General features: G+C 38.9%; 1 protein-coding gene across 1 annotated transcript in view; it reads right to left on the bottom strand.

Moving 5' to 3' along the window:
- LOC118430936 (inositol 1,4,5-trisphosphate receptor type 3-like) overlaps positions 1-21,191 on the bottom strand; it is a 58,720-nt gene that overhangs the window by 16,572 nt on the left and 20,957 nt on the right. The window contains exons 29-57 of the mRNA XM_035841963.1: positions 20,584-20,699; positions 19,657-19,785; positions 17,273-17,408; positions 16,860-16,953; positions 16,452-16,506; positions 16,052-16,102; positions 15,673-15,737; positions 15,087-15,174; positions 14,544-14,651; positions 13,540-13,676; positions 13,030-13,097; positions 12,601-12,721; positions 11,582-11,678; positions 10,803-10,931; positions 9,835-9,944; positions 9,417-9,501; positions 8,116-8,303; positions 7,451-7,564; positions 6,842-6,895; positions 6,424-6,496; positions 5,836-5,922; positions 5,160-5,264; positions 4,143-4,214; positions 3,722-3,851; positions 2,910-3,048; positions 2,334-2,409; positions 1,792-1,868; positions 1,267-1,423; positions 415-512 (exon numbers count right to left, since the gene is read on the bottom strand). Of these exons, the coding sequence (XP_035697856.1) occupies positions 415-512; positions 1,267-1,423; positions 1,792-1,868; positions 2,334-2,409; positions 2,910-3,048; positions 3,722-3,851; positions 4,143-4,214; positions 5,160-5,264; positions 5,836-5,922; positions 6,424-6,496; positions 6,842-6,895; positions 7,451-7,564; positions 8,116-8,303; positions 9,417-9,501; positions 9,835-9,944; positions 10,803-10,931; positions 11,582-11,678; positions 12,601-12,721; positions 13,030-13,097; positions 13,540-13,676; positions 14,544-14,651; positions 15,087-15,174; positions 15,673-15,737; positions 16,052-16,102; positions 16,452-16,506; positions 16,860-16,953; positions 17,273-17,408; positions 19,657-19,785; positions 20,584-20,699 (2,959 nt within the window). The remainder of the gene's footprint in view (positions 1-414; positions 513-1,266; positions 1,424-1,791; positions 1,869-2,333; positions 2,410-2,909; positions 3,049-3,721; positions 3,852-4,142; positions 4,215-5,159; positions 5,265-5,835; positions 5,923-6,423; positions 6,497-6,841; positions 6,896-7,450; positions 7,565-8,115; positions 8,304-9,416; positions 9,502-9,834; positions 9,945-10,802; positions 10,932-11,581; positions 11,679-12,600; positions 12,722-13,029; positions 13,098-13,539; positions 13,677-14,543; positions 14,652-15,086; positions 15,175-15,672; positions 15,738-16,051; positions 16,103-16,451; positions 16,507-16,859; positions 16,954-17,272; positions 17,409-19,656; positions 19,786-20,583; positions 20,700-21,191) is intronic.

The following is a 21,191-nucleotide window of genomic DNA, read 5'->3' as shown; positions in this document are numbered from 1 at the left end:
CTGCAAAAGTGGCATGTTCCTAACGTCACTGCTGGAGATAGGGTCATTCTGTGAACAAGGTCGACGGAGTTGACCGAAAATTTAGGGTAAGTCCCCATATTAATTCGTGTTGGAAAGAAAGTTGAGCAATTCCATAATGTATTCTCCCGACACAGATGAACTTTCATGCTATAAAGAATTTGGAAATATTACATCATGGATGGCATTTCAGTACCAAGGAGAAAGCATGCTGTATTTGCGCATTTTATGCTCCATGGTACCAGCTATGATTCTAATGATTGATTGGCTTCTACTGATTTTTTTTCTTCAAAATGGTCCCTTCCCCTGATCTAGTACACAAATTACTAGGAAAATGGACCACTATGGTTCTGAACAGCTTGCGTTGCACAGACTTTGGTCCACGACCATACGTACCTCTCTGTAGTGATGACTGCTGATAGTTCCATTCTGGACTTGAAGGCAGAAAACAGCATCTCTTCCCTGCTGCCAATGAAAAAGTCCATCAGGCAATCCTACCACACAGAAAACAACTCAAAGTTAGCATCTTATACTGCTTGGGAAAGAGGCTAATAGTATGTCTTAACTCAAAATATGTTTGTCTATTCATAGATGTACATGACTTTAAGTTTCACAAATTAGAAAAAAAAAACTGCTAAATTCATGAAGCCCCAAACAACACACTTAGCAGTTCACCCAATCAGTCTATCCACTTACATGACTATTCTACACATGAATAACAAGGCCATGAAAATTCATTTTCTTGGTACTGAAACTATAAGAAGAAGACATAATGAAAAACAGCTCTGAGTTGATCTACCATGTAAGCCTTTTTTGTAACGACCAATTAATTTGGCATAGTCTTGGTTTCAGGTACAGCGTTCAAAAGGCAACCAACTCCCACAATGCTAAGATAGGTAAATATATAAAAGACTGCTTTGTCATAAGAAAAAATGCCGAAATTCATAATTAGCCCCACTCGATTGTAACACAATATCAATGATTTAAGCTAGCTCTTATTGTTCTAGAAATTAGAATGCCAATTTCATTCTATATTCATAATAGGCATAAATTATGTACTAAGTTTGATACTTGTTTTAGTAATTAGGATGATAAGTTTGTTTCTTCTTCTTATTTTTGCCATACATTGTACTGTGTACGATCGTTGCGCAATTAAGTTCTTCTTCTTCTATATTGTAGAAGATACTAGTAACACACACTTTCCTTGTGAGAGGTAAGAATCACAATGTCATGAACAAATGAAATCACCTGCACATGTTCATTGCCCCCGTACAGCATGGCAGCCAGTAGAGCCAGCACCTCAGCGATCAGGTCATCGCTGTCACGTGAGATCAGCGGAAGGATCTTCAGTAGTGCACCTTTGTCTGCTAGAGCCATCTGCACCTTCTTCAGGTGCTGGATTTTCCTGAAGGCAAAGAAACAAAAAATCAAACGTCTTTACCTCATTCTACCAAAAAATGAAGGCTTTGTTCAATTGTGTTTTCAGTGGCAGAACAGAGTATATCTGGCTACTTCTGAGTATCTATAGTGAAGTGCTACAACTTATTTTGCTCTCAGAAATGGCTACTTCAGATCAGTGTCAGGGATATTCATTTTTATATAAATGTGTATTAAAGGTCAGATGATGCACAATTGTCCATGGCATGTGGCTTTGAAACTTAAATTTGAAACAATTAAAGCTCATGTAATGAAAATGATTACCTTATTTGAAAGTATGAGATATTTCAAACTAACAATACCAAAACTGGACACACAGAATCTTGGCAGACCTACTTTTTGTTCTTCTTTGGGTACATTTCCCAGTTTCCAGGGAGCTTGCGTTCTTCATTGTGAATCATGGCACGGAGTAGCTGATGGAAAACAGATAAAGAATTGTCAACATTATAGTGCATATCTCGAACAATACAGAGTCCGAGACATTCATTTACAAAAAGTGCTTTGGTAGTGGCTACATCTACCATATCTAACTTGCTCCATTGTATTACATGTATTTCAAAACCAGGAACAGGGCTGGTGATGGAGGTTTAAGTAAAGTAGTTGTTCAGCACCAAGGACAGGGATAGTAGCACTTCTTTTGTACTGTACATAGTTGAGTTGTACAACTTAGTGGAAGAAGGGCACTGAACTATCATGCAGTGGCAAAGAACTGTGTTTAAGTATACCTCTGTGTAGGAGAATGCTTGCTCTAACGTAAGATACTTCTAAAAACTTTACAACATATTGATACTGTATAGAGACTTTTTCTTAGTAGTAACCTAACCTAAATACAACAAGTTATCACTACTAAAAACTTGAAACAAATTGGCAGGCCTTACTTGAAGGCACTTGATGTCCAATTTCTCCTGTTGAATCCTCTCCACCAGAGTCGATCTGTAGTTATTGGACGATATACTGCAAGAAACCAACAACAAAGATGTCATTGAAGATTAGAGATCAAGGAAAGATTGAGCCAAATAGCAGTTAGTCATGCAACTATATAGATTTTGGAAATGGTCACAGATGTTTCAGGAAGCATCCACTACCTTTTGTTAGCAACACTGAGCAGATCTGTTGATTTACAACAAAGACCCACATTACTTTTCAATCAGCTATGAATCAATATATATAGTATTTGTTCATCTAAAGAAAACAAATTGAAGTAAAACATGTTCGAATGGTACCTCAAGCATGTTACAACAGCGGTATTACTCAAATGTGGTACCTACTGGCTGTAATACAACAACGTGAACAATATTACATTATATTAAGCCAAGTTGAACCCTCTTAATTGACAGAGACAGCTGGAGATCACCTATCAGACTTGAACGATATCCCACAACGTCCTATACTTGCAAGACGGGGAACAATGGACGCTAAACGTAGATAGTGAGTGAGTGAGTGATATTCCTTACTGTAGCTGTTCAATCAGTTTCTCGGCCATGGCATATCTTTCCTCTGGCACTGCCTTGCTTGTGTCGATGAAACACTTCAGGTGATCCTGAAACTCCTCAGCAAGAGGCAACTCCTCACTGGCAACCTTGTCATTGTACTCTACACGGGTGAGAAATAAGGAACTGTAAGTTTTGTGAATATTGCAATAAGAAGTTTATTTGCAAGTTCATGCCCGAGGGCTAATTGCAAGTGCATGGTATAAACATAGTAGATATACAAGTGACAATTAACAGTTATGAACAATAATCTACTCTAATACTAGTGTTGGCTATTTCTAAACAGGTTGGGTTTGACTTCTTTTTTGGAAGCAGAGGGAGACGAAAAGCCTCACAATATTATCTAACGTACCTGATTCTACCAAAATATGATTCCAAAGGTAATAACAATGGATTACAGTTGAACTGCTATGTCCAACACAAAAAACTTCTACCAACACAGATGAACTTTCAAGATATATATCAATAAATTTCTTCCAAACTTCATGTAGAAGTAGAACCCCTTCCCATGGTAACAAGGCAATGTGTATGTATGGCATAGATACAAAGATTATACAATTTTACATTACACAGTACACACACACACACACATACAAATACACAGAAACACACACAAACACACAAAGTGAGCCAAATACAATCCTCACAAAGTAGTGAGTTACCATTACCAAAACCTACCAGCTATGAACTCAAAAGCTGTCATACATTTACATAATATTGTACCATACCAATTAGAATGAAATATGAGAATAGAAATGACATTATGAATTTCTCACCTCTGTCAGAGGGAAAATCTATCTGCACTTCCACAGTGTTCTCCCCACAGTAGGCAAACATGCAGTTGTTAGCAAACGTGTTCAACTGTTCATTCAGCTCCTCTTCATTGGAGTAGTAGCGCTCGTATTCCTGCAAATCAATTGAATAACTTACAGTTGTAAGAAATTGTTCAAAAGGATGAAAACTGTACCTCTGTTATATGTTTTGTCTAACCCTTACTTCTCTCAAGGCCTCAATGAAAAGCGGCCAGCGGGCTGATTTAAGACTCAAGCTCATGAATAAACAAAGTTCAAACAAACAAACGAACAAAAAATACACGCCCAAAATGAATTCTATCAGTACTTTTACTTCTTCAAAACTCCAACACGATCACCCCTTATCATATAGACACAATGGTGAATAGTTTTATACAACAGTTACCTTTTTAGCATCGCTTCTGATGTCCTGAAGTTGCCCCCCACTTCCATATGTTGACTGAAACTCCTCCATCACCTGAAACAGTCACAGAAACATTAGAGATGTAACAGTACTGTTGCAGTCTGTGAGTGTTCTGGATGACTGACATACAGTTACTGCAAACAGTTGACTACTATGGACAAAGTCAATTTTAATCCTTGGGTCAATACAAGAAGATCTTCGAGGACACTGTCACAGTTTAAACGATTGTATGACCAGGACTAAAGGATTCTGATTGTATATATTTTAACTTAAGTACCTGTCATATCACAGTGGATCCTTTTGTTTGATTTCTGTATTATGTTTTGACGCTAAGACTGACATTTATGTTCTCTTCTGACTGTTATTTTTCATTTTCAAATCAACTTTGTAACAAACACTGCCCGACCAGCAACACATTGATATGCAAATTCCACTTTTCATTCCACTTTTCATTACTTTGATTTTAAGTTGATCCACTGCCTGAATGTGTTATCATTGTTATTATTATTACCATTATTATATTAAGTTATCCTGAGTTATTTGTATTGTAAATAGTTGACACCTGACGTTTAGTTATTTAAGTTTGACCTTTGATTTCAATTTTGACTCAGTTGTTGTGATTTTGTGTTATTTTATGTTGGGGTCTCCCGGCCCCCCAGGAGGTATTGAAAAATGCCAGTAGGCGATGTATTTTCCTGGATAAATAAATAAACTGAAACTGAAACTGAAGAAACAATTATCTGAACAAAAAGGAAACAGAATGGCCAGGTCAGGTCCAAATGGAAAGGTAACAGGTCTCTAAACAAAATTCATACATGTATGTTACAAAAAATCCCTTACAAATGCTATGATCAGAATCTATCCACATCTTTTGAAACACTTAAAATTGTAATTTCCTAGTTAAATGTAAGCAAACTTCTAAGCTTAGTGGAATTTCCACAAATTTTGAACAGTCACCTTTGAAAAACACAATTCAGGTACTAAAAGATTTTAATATACCCGGACTGGCAGGGTTGCCACAGACAGGATGGAGGTCATACAGTTGACCATGTTCTTCTGGTGGGTCAGGTTGGAGATCAGGGTCCCCACAGCATCGATGAAGTTCTGCAAAATAAGAAGAAATAAGCAACTGTAATGGAGTGCGCAAAGCACCCCTTTCCTTACATCTATAGGTGCAAAGGTGTTTTCTGATATATGTAATGTTGTCTATAGGTCTGGTTAGAAATCATTTATGATGTATAATTGATGATCTTTATTTGCATGTTCCTGCCCATATGGGCTAAATGCAGCAATTCTATTGTGTTACATGGGATACGAAAGGCCATGGGATACTAAATACTATTACATGTAAGTGTTACAATTGGATAAACAATACACCTGGAGCTATACTCTCACTATATCTTACTGTTCCCTTAAAGTTTATAATTATGATGTGTCCTGGACAAACTTATGGTCTAGACAAACTCCAGCCAACTGTTGATGTGGTCATCCTAACCAAACTACAATGTATGAAACACATTTTCCAAGATTGCAAACTGGGTCCAAATGTTGCCAGCTTATATAATGTATGAAACTAACCAAGAAGCCTTGAACTTGTTACAGTAGTTCTGGCAGGACAAGATATGATGAGGATGATTTCTATAGTGAAGAAGAATAGATTTGAAATTTGCCTCACCAAGAGTGATTTTGCCATGAGGTCCACAACATCAGCTTCCTCTGGATAGCTTTCTCGTTCTGGGGAGTAGTACTGCCTGAAGAAGACCTGTATAAGTCAAAAACACACTTTCAATTTGTTAGCTTTACCAGATAGTTACCAGATCATACATTTTTTTTAAAGATCTGAACAGTAATAAATGATACGTTAACCCTTACCAAATTAAAATTTTCATTTATGACCTTGCTCCAGTTAAGCTTACTGATTGAAGAGTTATGATTATAGTCCCACTGGTTGTGAAAGAGAAGGCAGACATCATGTTCCATATTTACAGGTTCATTGGTGTGGTCTTTCTCTTTACTTGGTACCTAAACATTAACAGCCCTCAGACATGGAAAATGGGGTGGACTTATATTGCAAGAGAAACCACCTGAGAGTCTGTAAGTTAACCTACAGTCTACATTGAATTTCATCCTCTTTAAGGCCCCAGGTTTGCAAGATAGTTTTAAGTTGCATCTTCATAATTTCCAGTTAGGTGATGAAAAACTTATTATGATAAGCATTTAACAGATTTGATGCCTGCCAATGACATAGTGCATGTAGCATTACCTGCAAGAAAGGCATGATGGCTTCAAAGATGTAATGCAAGGTTCCATGATTGGACAGGTCAGCTGACTCATCCCTGAAAGAAAGAGAAGAAGTCATTGAAGACGTTCATCAGTCACGTATGAGTAAATTACTAGAACATTCTTCTGATTGAAGAATTTTTCTATCAAGATTAGAGATGAAGGACCTCTATTGCCAGCTTCATTTTCTTAAAAATCTTTTTCAGAGTCTATGAAAGCCATTGAACACCCAGTATTTGCTGCCATGCAATCTACTTATAATAAACTGTGAAACAACCTGACTAATGCTAGGTCCACCCAGCGCTAAAGTTTGTCTTAAGTTGGTCTCTTTTGATTTGGTGCTTTCTCAATGGAGTGAAAAAGTGTCATGATTGAACGTCATGCTTTGAATTTGAAAATACCTCAGTTTCTTAGCTTTCTTCTTCTTCTTTGAATTCTTTCGCGGTCTTACTAGCCTGAGAAAACACAGTGGTTTGTTACCGTGGTTACAGTGGTTTGTTACCGTCAAACGAAGAAAAATGGCTCTACAGGAGTCTACTGTGCAGCTAGGTCAGAGTTGCGGATAGTATAGATTTTATTTTTTTTTGTTTTCGGTATTTCACTACGTGCAACTTAGCGTAAGAACATCAAACAAAGAGAAACAGGCGTTTTGTATCTTGATGTCATCATTGTGCCATGTTGAAGTACACTTACTAGTGTCTGTCTATAAATGGCAGCAGCCAGATGAGAAAGTTTGATCATTGAAGAGAAGAAAAAGTTAAGCTAAAGTGCTACCACTTGATATACTTACCTCATGAGATTTGTTTGGCTTAAAAAAATGGGTGACCTCAAATTTAAACCAGAATCCTGTCTACTTAGAAATTTCAAGTGGGAAAGGTGCGGTTACAACTGACTTGTGCCATCATTTTTTCTTGTCCTGTATCGACTTACATGTATTCCAGACAGGGTCCATAAGAAATAAAGGCTAAAACCTCCATCAATATAAGCTAGAAATGATCTGAGGCAGTTACCATTTTGAAGGAGGTTTCTTGAGTTGCTGCCGTGCCTTGTCAGGGTTTCCCTTCACGTAGTCGGTGGATATCTTCAGTACAAGGCACAGACCCTTCAGATAGTCCCACAGACGCCTAATACAGAATGAAGGTATCGGACATATAAGGAGAGTTTCTTCCTGTATCAGAGCTCTAAAAAACTCTGTATACTCCAAGATTTGTTTCAAGTGCAGCTCTGTCCAGTGTGCATGATACTTTTGCCCCTTGAAGAACCAGAACCTTGCAACGATGGGACAACTAAGCTAGAAGGATTAAATTAAAATAAAATTTCATGACATTTTCATCTGGTCCTCAACGTTAACAGTGCAAAAGAACTGCCACATGATTAAGATCAAGTCATTTCACATTTGCCCCATCAAAATCTAGGAAACAGAATTTTAGACGGTTCGCAATTTCTTGCACCTATTACACTTTGCTCCATTAACAAGAAATATTCAGGATATTAGAGTTCTTTATACGACCAATTATGTCTCACCTGGTTACTTTTTGATGCGTATCAGACTGAGCTTATAACTGAAAACTCCAATCTCCTATGTTCTAGTACAATATCCAGTGTGCTACCAACCTGATGAAATGATATTTTTTTTTACCCTTTCAGACCCCTGCTTCAACACAAATCAACTTACGGATCGTGCGCCAACTCCCCCACCCCGCTGTCGAGCACGCTCCCGGCCGTGTTCAGGTACACCCACAGCAGAAAGCGGAGGAAGGGCCGTTTCAGGTTGTTGTCGATCTTGTCATTGGTCAGAATCTGGAAGAGTTCATCGACCGAGAAAATGGTCTGGCAGATGGACTCGATGAACCTGTTTTCTCCCTGCAAAACAACATGAGGAAAGACCCAATTACTATAGCCATGGATTTTCAGGACCTTAACTTGCAAGTTGTGAGTCATGTTAACTTTAAACCTTAAACTTACACAATTCCTATATGATTGGTACAGTTTTTCATTTATTAAAATCAATTCCACCTAGCCGTCTTTTCAAAGTATATTGTAACTTTTAATTTTATCAAAGCTTAAGATAGTGACGAACCTTTACTTTTCATTATAATTTAAGGCATATTTCTAAATTCCGTATCCTTAGTAATTGAAACTGGCCATTCTAACTTGAAGCCAGAACTACATTCCAGTCAACCAACAGTCGGTACCAAACACGGTCAACAACAACAAACTGCATCAAACTGTCAAAACCTAGGACCAATGCAGAAAGGAAGCGCTTCCTTTACCGTATGGCTTACCACTGGAACACAGTTACTAAATGAACTTGTTTTTCTCTCAGTTGTATAGTTTGCAATGTACATATTATGTTTTGTATGTATGTAAGGCCACACCAATTTAATTTATTGGTTCACGGATTTTTTAATAAAAAATATGGAGCGAGAGGGCGAAATAAAAATAAAAATAAAAATTGTAAAATGGTTGGGGTAAAGGTAACGGCTAATCCAAAACATAAAGAAAAAAAGTTTTCAGCTTGAAAAAAGGAAAAAAAAAACACTATTTTTGTACAGTAACAGCACCTGTACCCACACTTTAAGGAGCTTACAATATAAATGCCAATTTGCTACACCAGAAAGTTGGTGAATGGTTTCATTAATGGTGAAAATTTGCTGAGTGGTAATTTTTATTTTTATTTTTTTTCTCCAAAAAATAGGAGCGAGCGAATCCGTGAACCAAGAAATTAAATCGGTGTGGCCTAATGTAATGTAATGTAATGTTGTGCGTGTATTAATGTATTTTATGTAGACCACTGGAAGAATAGCTGGCAACATAATGTTGTAATAGCTAAAAGTGGATCTGAATAAAGTCAAAGTCAAGCCAATGTACAATGTAGTTGTAGGTTTCGAAGTCGGATACTATGGAATGTTTGTCTATTTTGGAGCATGTAGAATTTTTGAAAAGTTGATAGCAAAATATCAATCAGTCACCAACCTCCGCACATGTGGCGAGAACGTTCACCATTCCCATCATGTAGCGCAGATCTCCGATGTTTTGGGTTGCTGTGAAAACCGTCATCCTGAAACAAAGCATGGATCAGCTCATTTCCTCAGACATGGTTTCTTGTCAGAAATTAGATATTTCAACATCTTGAGCTGTGAAGCCTTAATCATAGTTCAATGAAAGTTCATATTTCAATCTAAATTACAAGAAAACTGCCAAACGTGTTTAAACAAGTTTACACGCAAGCACACCTACACACATGCACATGACAGAGAAACACAAATCTACATCCTAACACACACACACATACATACAACCCCAACACATGCACAAATACACACACACACACACACACTGAATGTGTTGAGACTGGTAAAGTATAAACAGTCTTGAAGAACATATAACACACCTCTCCTCAGCACTCCTATCAATGACCCCTGCCACTTCGGATCGGTACTGCATGAAGTACTTCATCACAAAACTTTGGTTCCTCTTCAGGGGAAGGTCAAGTTCCTCGACCTTGGGAGAAATAAGATGGAGGATGCTGGTTAACCATTGTTTGGAAATACAGCACAGCAATATCATATAATACAATCACAAGTGGATACCCAGAAATCTAAGTAACAATGAAACATCTAATTGATTGGATGCTGTTTCTTACTCTTCACTCAATCCTAAAACAGCATTTTGAAGATGTTTCTAGCAGTGTCATTTTTAACTTTACCATCTGCTGAGTGCTGTAATAGAGGAATTGCTAACTATGAAGAACACCCTTGTTTCATGGGCTCGTTTTCATGATCGAGCAGTGCCTGTTAGGTCCAGGTAAGCAAGAAGTACCTGCTTAACTCAACTGTTACCTGCACTGTACTGCATGAGTGAGTGAGTGAGTGAGTGAGTGAGTGAGTGAGTGAGTGAGTGAGTGAGTGAGTGAGTGAGTGAGTGAGTGAGTGAGTGAATGAGTGAGTGAGTGAGCGAGCGTGTGAGTGTGTGAGTGAGTGAGTGAGCAAGTGAGTGAGCGAGCCAGGGAGCGAGTGAGCGAGCGAGCGAGTGAGCGAGCGAGCAAGTGAGCGAGTGAGCGAGTGAGTGAGCGAGCAAGCGGGTGAGTGAGCGAGTGAGTGAGCGAGTGAGTGAGCGAGCTATATACTGTACATTTACTTTGACGATGGCGTTGAGCAGATCGAGAAACTCGCAGCAGAGCTCGCCGTGTGTCTCCACCAGTTATAGGACTGAGTGAGTGAGTTTGAGAGAGCTATGTACTGTGTACTCACCTTGACGATAGCGTTGAGCAGATTGAGAAACTTGCAGCAGAGCTCGCCGTGGGTCTCCACCAGTTACAGGACTGAGTGAGTTTGAGAGAGCTAAGTACTGGATACTCACCTTGACAATGGCATTGAGAAGATCGAGAAACTCGCAGCAGAGCTCGCCGTGCGTCTCGACCAGCCCCCACACCTGCTCCACATGCTGCTGCTGAACCTTCAGGCAGGTCAGCTTGTTTCCCGTGAAGATCTGAAAGAAAAATGGGAGGGATTTTGTAAGTTTTTGGGGAAAATAGGAACATCAGCGAGTCATCTATCTGAAGGTTGGAGTTCTCGACTGGAAATTTATGGTGAGTTTTTCCTTTTTGCTGGAACAAAGTTTAAACTTTGTCACTATGGAATTTACCAACACAGATGAGCTTTCATTCGGATGAAAATAGGACCAGTTTGGGCATCTGTTGTGCCCAGGAATGGAAATTTGCTTGTAGGGATGACAACATTTTTTTTCACTTAATATATATAAAAAAAAAAGCAGCAACTCAGAAATTGAAACTGAAGAATATGTTTATCTGCATAAGCTTAAAATGACAGATTTTACAGCAAAAATCCATTACATAGGCTTCCAAACAGTGAGTGGAATAGTAAAAAAGTTCAAGGCTAAAGGCAGTCCTACAGTTGTTGTCCATGGTGCTGGCTTGATTGCTATTGTGCACTACAGTTTTTTAGCCTTTGTCAACATCTTAATACTACTGAAAATGCTAATAAATACAAAAACTATAACTGCAATTTACATGTCACCATTTGCAAGAAAATGCTAACTATTCCCTCCCTCTGTGTCAAAAGCCCCCAATAGTTCAGTCTAACAATTGGCCGGAAAATATGAGTAAGAAGTTGTTGTACCTCAGTAATGGCCTTCGCCATCTCCACTTCGGCACCCTTCACTTTCAGCATGTCGTCCATTCTTTCAAACAGACGCAGCTGAACAATCTCATTCCCTCTGTAGAAAACAACAACAAAATGTTTTTAACTTGATGAAGCACAAAGAAGGTAACCCACCATCTTTTTGCATAAGCTTAAAATGACAGAATGATCTAGACTTAAATCCTACAAAACAGTGCATGTTGGCCACATTCGACTCATGTTCCTCATGGTGTGGCGCAATCGGCAGCACGTTTGACTCAGGCCCAGAAGGTCCTGAGTTCAAACCCCGCCGTGTCACCAATCTTGTGCCCTTGGGAAAGCACTTTACACGACTTTCCTATATAGGCTACAAAAGTCTTCAGCAAATTGAAGTTGGTAGCCTCAAATACGGAAGAAGAAGAAAAATAATACTAATCTACCAGAATTGTGATGTTAGGAAGGGGCCTTTGCTCCAATATGTCTGAAAGTTGGCAGTTGCTGCAATCTGCTGCAGTTATATGTGAATACTGGGTAACAACCCCTTTTCACTAGTCACTACAACCATGCTGCAATACCAAGTGACCAGATTCGACAAATCACTCTTTCATGATTTTCATAGATCAAGAACTTAAAAAAAATTTGTTCACTTGAGTTTAGTTTTTGTCTATGAAATGATCCTTTCATATCTTGCATTATGTTCTAATTATGAAATCAAGGGCTACATAAATCAAATGTGGTTTGCTGTACGGTCACTCAGTGATTGGAAGTGTTAGTAACTCTAGTTCACCATTATCCGCGAGGTAACCTATATCCGTTTTAGTTACAAACAGGGAATTTAGGGATATCAAGTCGATGGACAGTGGTTCAAAATGGTATTTCTGTTAGGTAACGGTATTGCAGTTTGAAACCACTGTCCGTCAACTTGATATCCCTAAATACCCTAGTCTTGAATACAACAGATAAATATTACCCCGTGAATAAAAGGTGAACTAGCATTTTATACATGTAGTTGCAGCTACCTTGCCAGCACCCTGAGTAGCTTGAAGCACTTCTTAAAGATAAGCTGCTGGCGTGAGTACTGCTCCTGAAGATGCACGTCAACTTTCTGGAACAGGACCTCAAGGACACTTTCAAGGACATCTGAAAAATAAGCCCCAAAATCTATTTAAACACTTAAGTTGTAAAACATTGAATTAAACAGCTGTCGCAATTGTAGCACTTCAATCAGAAGCTCTCAAAAACATATGCAGGTGAGAGACATTATTGGTTGTGAAAAAGGAAACTCCTACATCCAGTTGTCAATGAAATATTGCTCTGTCTACAAGCAGTATGAACTGTTTGAGTGTTGTTAGACTTGTCTTAAAGTGTAGTTCTTGTCACCAGGAAAATAAAAAGCATTCTTAGGAGTGTCTATAAAAATAATTGATTGCAAAGTTACAGCAACTCACAGAAGTTGTACAGGATGGCCTGGTTGACTGGGTGTGGCTCTCCTGCAACTCCAGGCAAGCAGCAAAATCTATAAAAAATGTATAAGTTAGTTAGTCCTTGTTCAATACAAGCTTAAAACACTAACATGATATTTTCCCTTCCCTTCATAGGGCAACAACAATCTGGGTCCCAACTTGAAATTACTAAATTCATTTTAAGTTTGAGCAATTACAAAACTGATAAAACGCACTTAAAATAAATAGTAAGGGTCTTTCCCTGTGTAAGTGGATCAAAAGTATTAGAGCCTAATTGGGAAGGAATTTCCTGAACAGCTTTTCCTGCTTCACCTATTGGGTCAGTTACTTGAGCCTGTCAAGCTTGATGTTTCTGACATAGGGAGAGGAGTTGCTGCTACAGTTAGCTTTCCTCTAAGTGCCAAAAGTGGTCATTGTGGCACTGAGCAAGTTTGTTCGAAAACAAAAGACATCAAGCTTTACAGTTGGTACCTGTATGGTTGAGAAAATGCTCACCCGATGAACTTGTCCAGGATGGCACACATGGTGTTGAGGTTGTCGTTGCTGAGTTTGGCAGGAACCAGCTTCCGGAACAATGGAAGGTCCTTCAGTACTTCCCTGTGGACCTCGCAGGACTTCTCTGTCATCAGGACCTGGGAAAAAACAGTTAGTAGTATTACATTTATTGTTATTATGTAGTATCCAGTATTTGATTATACTGCTGCTGGGAAACCCTGACACAGGGGTTACAGGCAACAGTTGACTAGTCTTCACACTGCACTTCCATGTGGTTCTGTCCAGCGAATTTACCCGAGTTAAACTGCACACCTTGACGTCCCTCCTAATACATACCTCTGTTGCCTGACAATTCCAAAGAACACAGAAATATCACTTACTGAGGGTTTGATCGACACCTGTGGATAAAGTATCTACAGAAGCAAATAGCACTAGTTTAAGACTACATTTTCTAACAGTTGGCTTTCTATTAGTTATTAGTTTGCAATAATAAGGGAAGAAAATCCACATGCAATGCAGAGTCAAAATGGGCTTTATAAAGCAACTGTCTGGGTTCACAATTTCAATCCTTCTTTTCCAACTATCTCAACCAAGACCTTTAAGCTTGAGTGGCCTTTGAGCCTTGTTTTGCAAACTCAGCTAAATTAAAAAATGTACATGCACACTTTAAAGAACAATTATTGGTACTATGGAAGAAATAGTCAATATTTGTTATTTAAGTTTTGCCTTTTTGTATTTTACAGTGCTCAAAATACCCAGTTGCAAAATAATACAAACGCATTTTGGTTGGCGCAACTTAATCAGGTAGCACAGTGCCCAACCTGAAATTTTGCTGTTGGGACACTGCTTTTTCCGCCACCTACATACATAAGCTTTTTTATTCATTTCTTGAAAACAGAAGTAGTTAGATGTAGCCAGAAGATAATGGATAAGTAACTGACTTGAAGAAAGTAATAACTTGGAAGTAGAGCAACCTGAAGGCCAAAAGTATTTTGAGCAGATACCTTGGACTGGTCGGCTCTCCTGAACAGGTCCATGAAGGTGGAGTAATAGATGTTCAGAACCTCCATCGACTCCACCACCATCTGGTCATACTGGTAATTCGAGACATCCTACAACAAAAAACATCCAGCAAAATCAAGTTTAGCAAAAAGGACATTCAAGCAAATTAAGTTCCCAGCCACAGTACAATAGGGCACAATGCTACATAACATGGTAAGAAGGTCTGTCGCACGCATAGGTCACCTCTATACAATTCTTGATGAGAAGGATGGGTTCTTTTACATTGTACATGCAGAGGTTTGAAACCTAAAGCTCCCACATACACAGGGCCTGCCCTAGGATTAAAAACCACAGTAGACACCCAATTTCACAACCTACACTGTACCATTACCTGGACCTTTGACAGACAATCATGTGTACCAGCACTACTGATAAGTGTGGCAGAAACATCAACAAGATGATGGTGGCCACCTAACACAAAGAAGAAGAAGAAGCCAAGCAGCAGGGTTGCATAACCGCTTGTGCCACAGGACATGCCTACATACCATAATGATCTCCTTCAGCAGTTCCAGGTCAAAGTGTGTGCAGGAGAAAGCAATGTCTCTCAGCTTCTTTTCTACAGCCTCCTGGGCGCTGGAGCCAACATGGTCACAGGCTTTAGTATACCAGCACATCAGGAGATAAATACAGGACAAAACACTGAGATCACTAAAGCATAACTATTTCTCAGCATATTCAGGGCTCAAAATACCACCAGGTCCTGTATATGCAGGTTAGTGCAGGTAAAATTAGAGCTGTGCAGGTATTTCTGGTGTCTACCTGCACCTAACCTGTACTTGGTTTTATACATAAATGTCCTATGATGTAGGTGTGTATGGATTGTTATCAGCTGCATTGATAAAGTATGAAAGAAAAAAAGCAATGCATGGTTCCTGAACAATTTTAGTATGATCCATATTTCCTAAATTCAGAGTGGTGCACATAAAATTTGTCTGGTGCAGGTAATTTTCAATGTTACCTGCACCAGTGCAGGTATGCAGAAAAAAATATTTTGAGCCCTGATGTTGAACTTCAAAATAAATGAAAGAAATTAGTATGTTAGAAATGCCACTGGCTGGTGAGAATACTCACTTATCATCATCGTCTGGATCATAGTTCTCATACAACATTGGCTCCAACTCATTGGATGTGAATAGCTGCAATCAGGAAGAGATCCATTATTCAATACCATTGACAAAACTCATCATTCAAAACTACATTGTACATGTAGAATGAATGACATGGATGTATCAACACTACAAATTAAACTCAAAACTCACTGACAGGGAGCAATGGTATTCAGCTATTTATCTTGCACACATACATGTACACACAGACACACTAAAACACACCCCCACACCTTTAAAGTCCATGGAACCGCACACACACATGCACGAGCGCACATACACAGACACACACACACACATGTAGACACACACAGTCTTCAAAAGTTGATAGTAAATGATATTACCTTTGCAGCCTGGGAGTTCTCAAGGGTGACTCTGAACTCCAGAACGAAGTGCTGTAAAAGAAATCCAGTTATGCTTATAACGCTTGTTCACCTTTATTTGCAGGGTAACCTTTATCCGTTGTTTTAAACACCAGGGTATTTCGGGATATCATGTTGACGGACGGTGGTCTCAAACTGCATTATAATGAAAGAAAAATGCAATTTGAAACCACCGTCCACCGACGTCATATCCCTAAATATCATGTTTTTAGGTACAACGGATATAGGTTACCCCGAGAATAAAGGTGAACTAGCGTTACACCAAATGATTATCATCACAACAAGTACATTTAACCAAGAAACAATAATCTATATTCTAAAAAGATATCAAAATGAAAACAACTATTAAATCGGGGAGTACCTTTAAGATTGTGTTGAAGCGATGGTTTAGTAGAAGCTTCAACACCTTCAAGGCCCTTTTAGATAAGAAATGTAAAGAATAATTACATCTACATTGTCTATCTAGGGTCTGAAACTATCTGCAAAATATCATAAAATCATGTAAATTTATGTTGGAAGTCATGCCTCTAAAACAAACTGGTAAAATCATTTTGCACTTTTAATGAATTCTGATGTCTAAGAATTATGAAGATAATAGAATATTGGCTAAACTAGCCACACCAATTTGAATTTTCAAGTTTTGTGTTTTCATGGTCACTGTGTCCCCTTGCTTACTTAGAAATTAATCAAAAGAGTCCAAGAATCAAGGAAATACATTGGTGTGGATGTAAATGACAAGATGGGAAAAGTAAGGTGGAATATTCCCTACTGTAGCTTGGCATCAACTATAGCCTTGGTCTTCTTGGAGGGCCGGTACCGTATGGTCTCCTGGTACTTCTGTAGCTGCTTCTTGTACTGTTCAGCTGAAGAGGGAAAAGGACAAAATACACAAGATTTCCTGTGAGAATATCAGCTGAAATTGCAGTTGAAGTTTGGATTTGTAAAAGAAAAGTCCTGCTTCTTTAAACTGTTATCATACTTAAATCACACCACTCCTAAAGTTATTAAATTACAATTGACGCAGACTGAAAGAAGACCTAAATGAAACAACAACACCACTTTTGCCCTGTCCCTGGTGCTGAATGACAGGCTAAAACATTTCTTTTCTTACAATGCATTGAGCTAAATCTACGAAAAAGTGGGAGTTTCTCTCATCTACATCCAAGCTATAACATGACTTACGGCTCATAGAGTTAGGAGGGCACGGCTTGTCGTTCCTTCCGTCCAGCAGAGAAAACATGGGCCCAGTCAGCATGGTCACGTCAGCCTCGGTGCTGTAGTAGCCATGTTGCACCAAGGAGTACACCAAGTGTAGAACCTACAGCGAGAGAATAAACCAAATCATAAGGGGATAGCATGATAGTATCATAGCCCCAGGGCTCCAGCCAGCTCGAAAATATTTTCCGTCAGCAAATTCCAATCGTCATGAAAACCGCAAAAATTCAGTTTCCCTATGACACTACAAAGTAGTTAATGTTGCTATTGAGACCTTGAAAAACGGGTTTTAATGAGATTATCGTATGCGAAAGGGCGCCGACACACATTGTCAACAATCATAACAATAGCAAAACAAACAGTGTGTGGCTTTTACGGCCGTGGACGGCGTCCCAAAATCGCCTGTAACTTCCACCAAGGATTTTTGTCCGTCAAGGTTGATGGATTGGTTGTAAAATTTTTCCGACAGACCCAGCAAATTTCCGTCAATTGACGGGAAAACGGACGCTGGCTAGAGCCCTGCATAGCCCACAACCTACATCAACCCAACTCAGCAACATCACCACAGCAGAGCTTCGCTCACTCCTGGAGGACAAGGCTGAGTGGAGAAGAAGACTCCATTGTGACCCGTGATGGCATCCCTGATGTCCACATTCAAGAGAGATGATAGATTGTCAAACTACAAAAATGAGGTTGTTACAAATTCTTTCCCAAAAGCTAATTGAAGGTAAAATTGACATTGACAGAAGATTGAGAGGTCATGTGTTTGACTCCCAGCATTTCCAGCCAGACGTTGTGCCCTTCGGTTAGGCATTTTACAGGACTTTCCTATCTCCACCCAGGTGTAAAAATGGGTACAAGACTTCGGTTGGGGAGGTAAAAGGCAATGGAAGGAGAGGGATGAGCTCCAACTTACAATATTGTGCCTTAGAAACAGTGGATAACATTACCCACTGCCCCTATGTGGCCTCAAAAAGGTTATGGGACTGTTGTCATTTTTTCAAAAAACCTTTCTTTCTTTCTTTCTTTATTGACAATGATACAACTCATTACACGGATCTGCCTGGGCAGCTTTGGGCTGGTAGCGGCAGATCCACAGAGATACAGACGAACATACATCATCGGTCGACGTGATTGCACATGTTCGCACATGTTTACACACGACGGGGTTATACCGCCCCTTACGGGGTGACATACCCTTTCATATGCGCCAGGTCTCCCGTGCGGGTGAATTATGTAAATCACCGTGAGCCGAAGCTAGGTACTCATTTTCACCTGAGTATAGTGAGGAAAGCCTTGATAAACCTTTAAGTTAGATATCCAGGTAATAAGATAAGCCAAAAAAAACAGTTACTCAAGCAACGACTGACCGTTTCCAAAATCATATACAGTTGCTTGAGTAACTGCTTTTGGGGTATTCATTTGGTTAGTTTTACCTGTTCAATGAGCACGTTATGTCTGATATGGGACTGACTTTACCATTTACATTCAAATACAATTCAATCTCTACAACTGGATAAAAACGGATATTTACTTCCGGACGTTTTGAGTGACATCCATCACTCTTCTTCAGCAAAAGCAGAATGAACTAGTCAGAACAATTCAATGCCAGTACAGCTAACTAGAAAAACTGGTTTAACCACTAAATCGTTAGGATCATATGCAAAAGGCTACACAAATGTAAATTGTGTAGCCAGATGGATGTCACTCGAAACGTCTGGAAGTAAATATCCGTTTTTATCCAGTTGTAGAGATTGAATTGTATTTGAATATTGCTTACCTGGATGTCTAACCTTCATAAATTTACCATTTACATTTATGGTCTTTTAAAAGTACTAATAGGTTTGTATTTATACCTGTTCAATGAGCATGTTATGTCCGATGAGTGAAGCTGTCATGTCCTTGTTTTCAAGCAGGAACAACGCCAACTGCCCTTTTATGGCTTCAAAAGTTTATGGTACTATCTTTTACCTTTATAATTTTAAAAAAGGCATTCATTTGCTAATGTTTGTATCTAATACCTGTTCAATGAGCATGTTATGTCCGATGAGTGAAGCTGTCATGTCCTTGTTTTCAAGCAGGAACAACGCCAACTGCCCTTTTATGGCTTCAAAAGTTTATGGTACTATCTTTTACCTTTATAATTTTAAAAAAGGCATTCATTTGCTAATGTTTGTATCTAATACCTGTTCAATGAGCATGTTATGTCCGATGAGTGAAGCTGTCATGTCCTTGTTTTCAAGCAGGAACAACGCCAACTGCCCTTTTATGGCTTCAAAAGTTTATGGTACTATCTTTTACCTTTATAATTTTAAAAAAGGCATTCATTTGCTAATGTTTGTATTTAATACCTGTTCAATGAGCATGTTATGTCCGATGAGTGAAGCTGTCATGTCCTTGTTTTCAAGCAGGAACTTGGAGATCCACTTCTGCAGGGTGGGGAGCACCTTCTTCAGACTGGCCTGTTTGGGAGTGTTCGGCTGGGGGGGAAGATAAACCTGTGAAGTCAGGAGAAACACAGGATGGAAACAGACACCACAGGGAAAGAGAGTGGCTGTGTGCGTAACTTTGACACGTAATGCTACTTCACCTTTATCTGTGGGGTTTAAACACACTGGGTATTAGGGATATCAAGGTGACAGAAGGTGGTTTCAAACTGCAATATTTTGAAAATACTGCTGCAATAATTTAAAAATGTTGCAGTTTGAAACCACTGTCGTCAACTTGATATCTCTAAATACCAATTCTGAAAGCAATGGATGTAGGTTACCCTGCAGATAAAGGTGAACTAGCGTTACATTGTACAATTCCTAAGTTCTCAGACATTTCACATTTAGCAAGAGATCAAGATGAAAAAGTTTGTTTTCTGTGATCTTATGTGAAAATGAAAAATACAACAAGGATTCCTGTACAAAAATGTGACTGTGCTCATTTCAAATGGTAGGTGGGTAGTACTGTATTTTCTTCACCATGATGCTTGCCACAAGGCTAGTTTGCAAGGTACATGTATTTGTGAATTCAAATAAAGTCAAAGTCAGATAAAAAAGCTGGGGATGATTATGATTCATTATTTAAGATAGGAGTTTTTCACAAAATATCATAATTATATTTATATGTAAACATATTAGCTGTAAAAAATGCATTTGTCCAAAGTTCTCTGCTCAGTCCAAAATAAATCTACCCTTTGTTTTCCATGTGTTGCTTTATGGTGATCTTTAGTAGGCAATAAAGATCAGAAGGATATAATAGTATTATCTTAAAATCTACAAAACTGTTACCTGTTGCACTTCATCCCCAACAGTGCCCCCATCCTTCAGGTCGTCCCAGATGAAGGACAGATTGATGTAGTCCAGGGGCAGGGGGAAACAGTTGCTCGTCACATCCACAAACAAACCTGGAAAAACACAAGATAAAATATACCTTTAGTAGATAAGTACAGAAACTCCAAGGTGCTATCTATATTATATTTTTACCGCTAGCTGAATACTTGTCACATCCACAAACAAGCCACATGAAAAATGTCTTAGAAATACCCAAATGGACAACTAAATTGGATGTTGTGTCCCACAGTAAAGTACATGAAATTCCTCATCTGATCACCCCACACAGGTGTAAAAATGGGTACCTGACTTCAGTTGAGGAGGTAAAAGGCGGTGGAAGGGGAGGGGTGTGCTCTGCCTTCCAATATTACATTTGTATGTCCTAAACACAGTGGATAGCTGCCCCAAACATGTGGCTAACTTTATCATTTTTGAGTTGGAAATTGATTTAGTACGGGTTGTGTTTATTAGACTAAGTATAACAGATGTTGATATAATCTATTTTTAAATTATGCCAAAGAAGAAATGCTACTATTGCTGCTCTCTACCATTCCAAGCATTACAAC

The sequence above is a fragment of the Branchiostoma floridae genome, chromosome 14 (genome assembly GCF_000003815.2).
Source record: "Branchiostoma floridae strain S238N-H82 chromosome 14, Bfl_VNyyK, whole genome shotgun sequence".
Taxonomy (NCBI): Eukaryota; Metazoa; Chordata; class Leptocardii; order Amphioxiformes; family Branchiostomatidae; genus Branchiostoma; species Branchiostoma floridae.
Note: the sequence above shows the minus strand (reverse complement) of the source record. Positions and strands in the feature narration are given on the sequence as shown.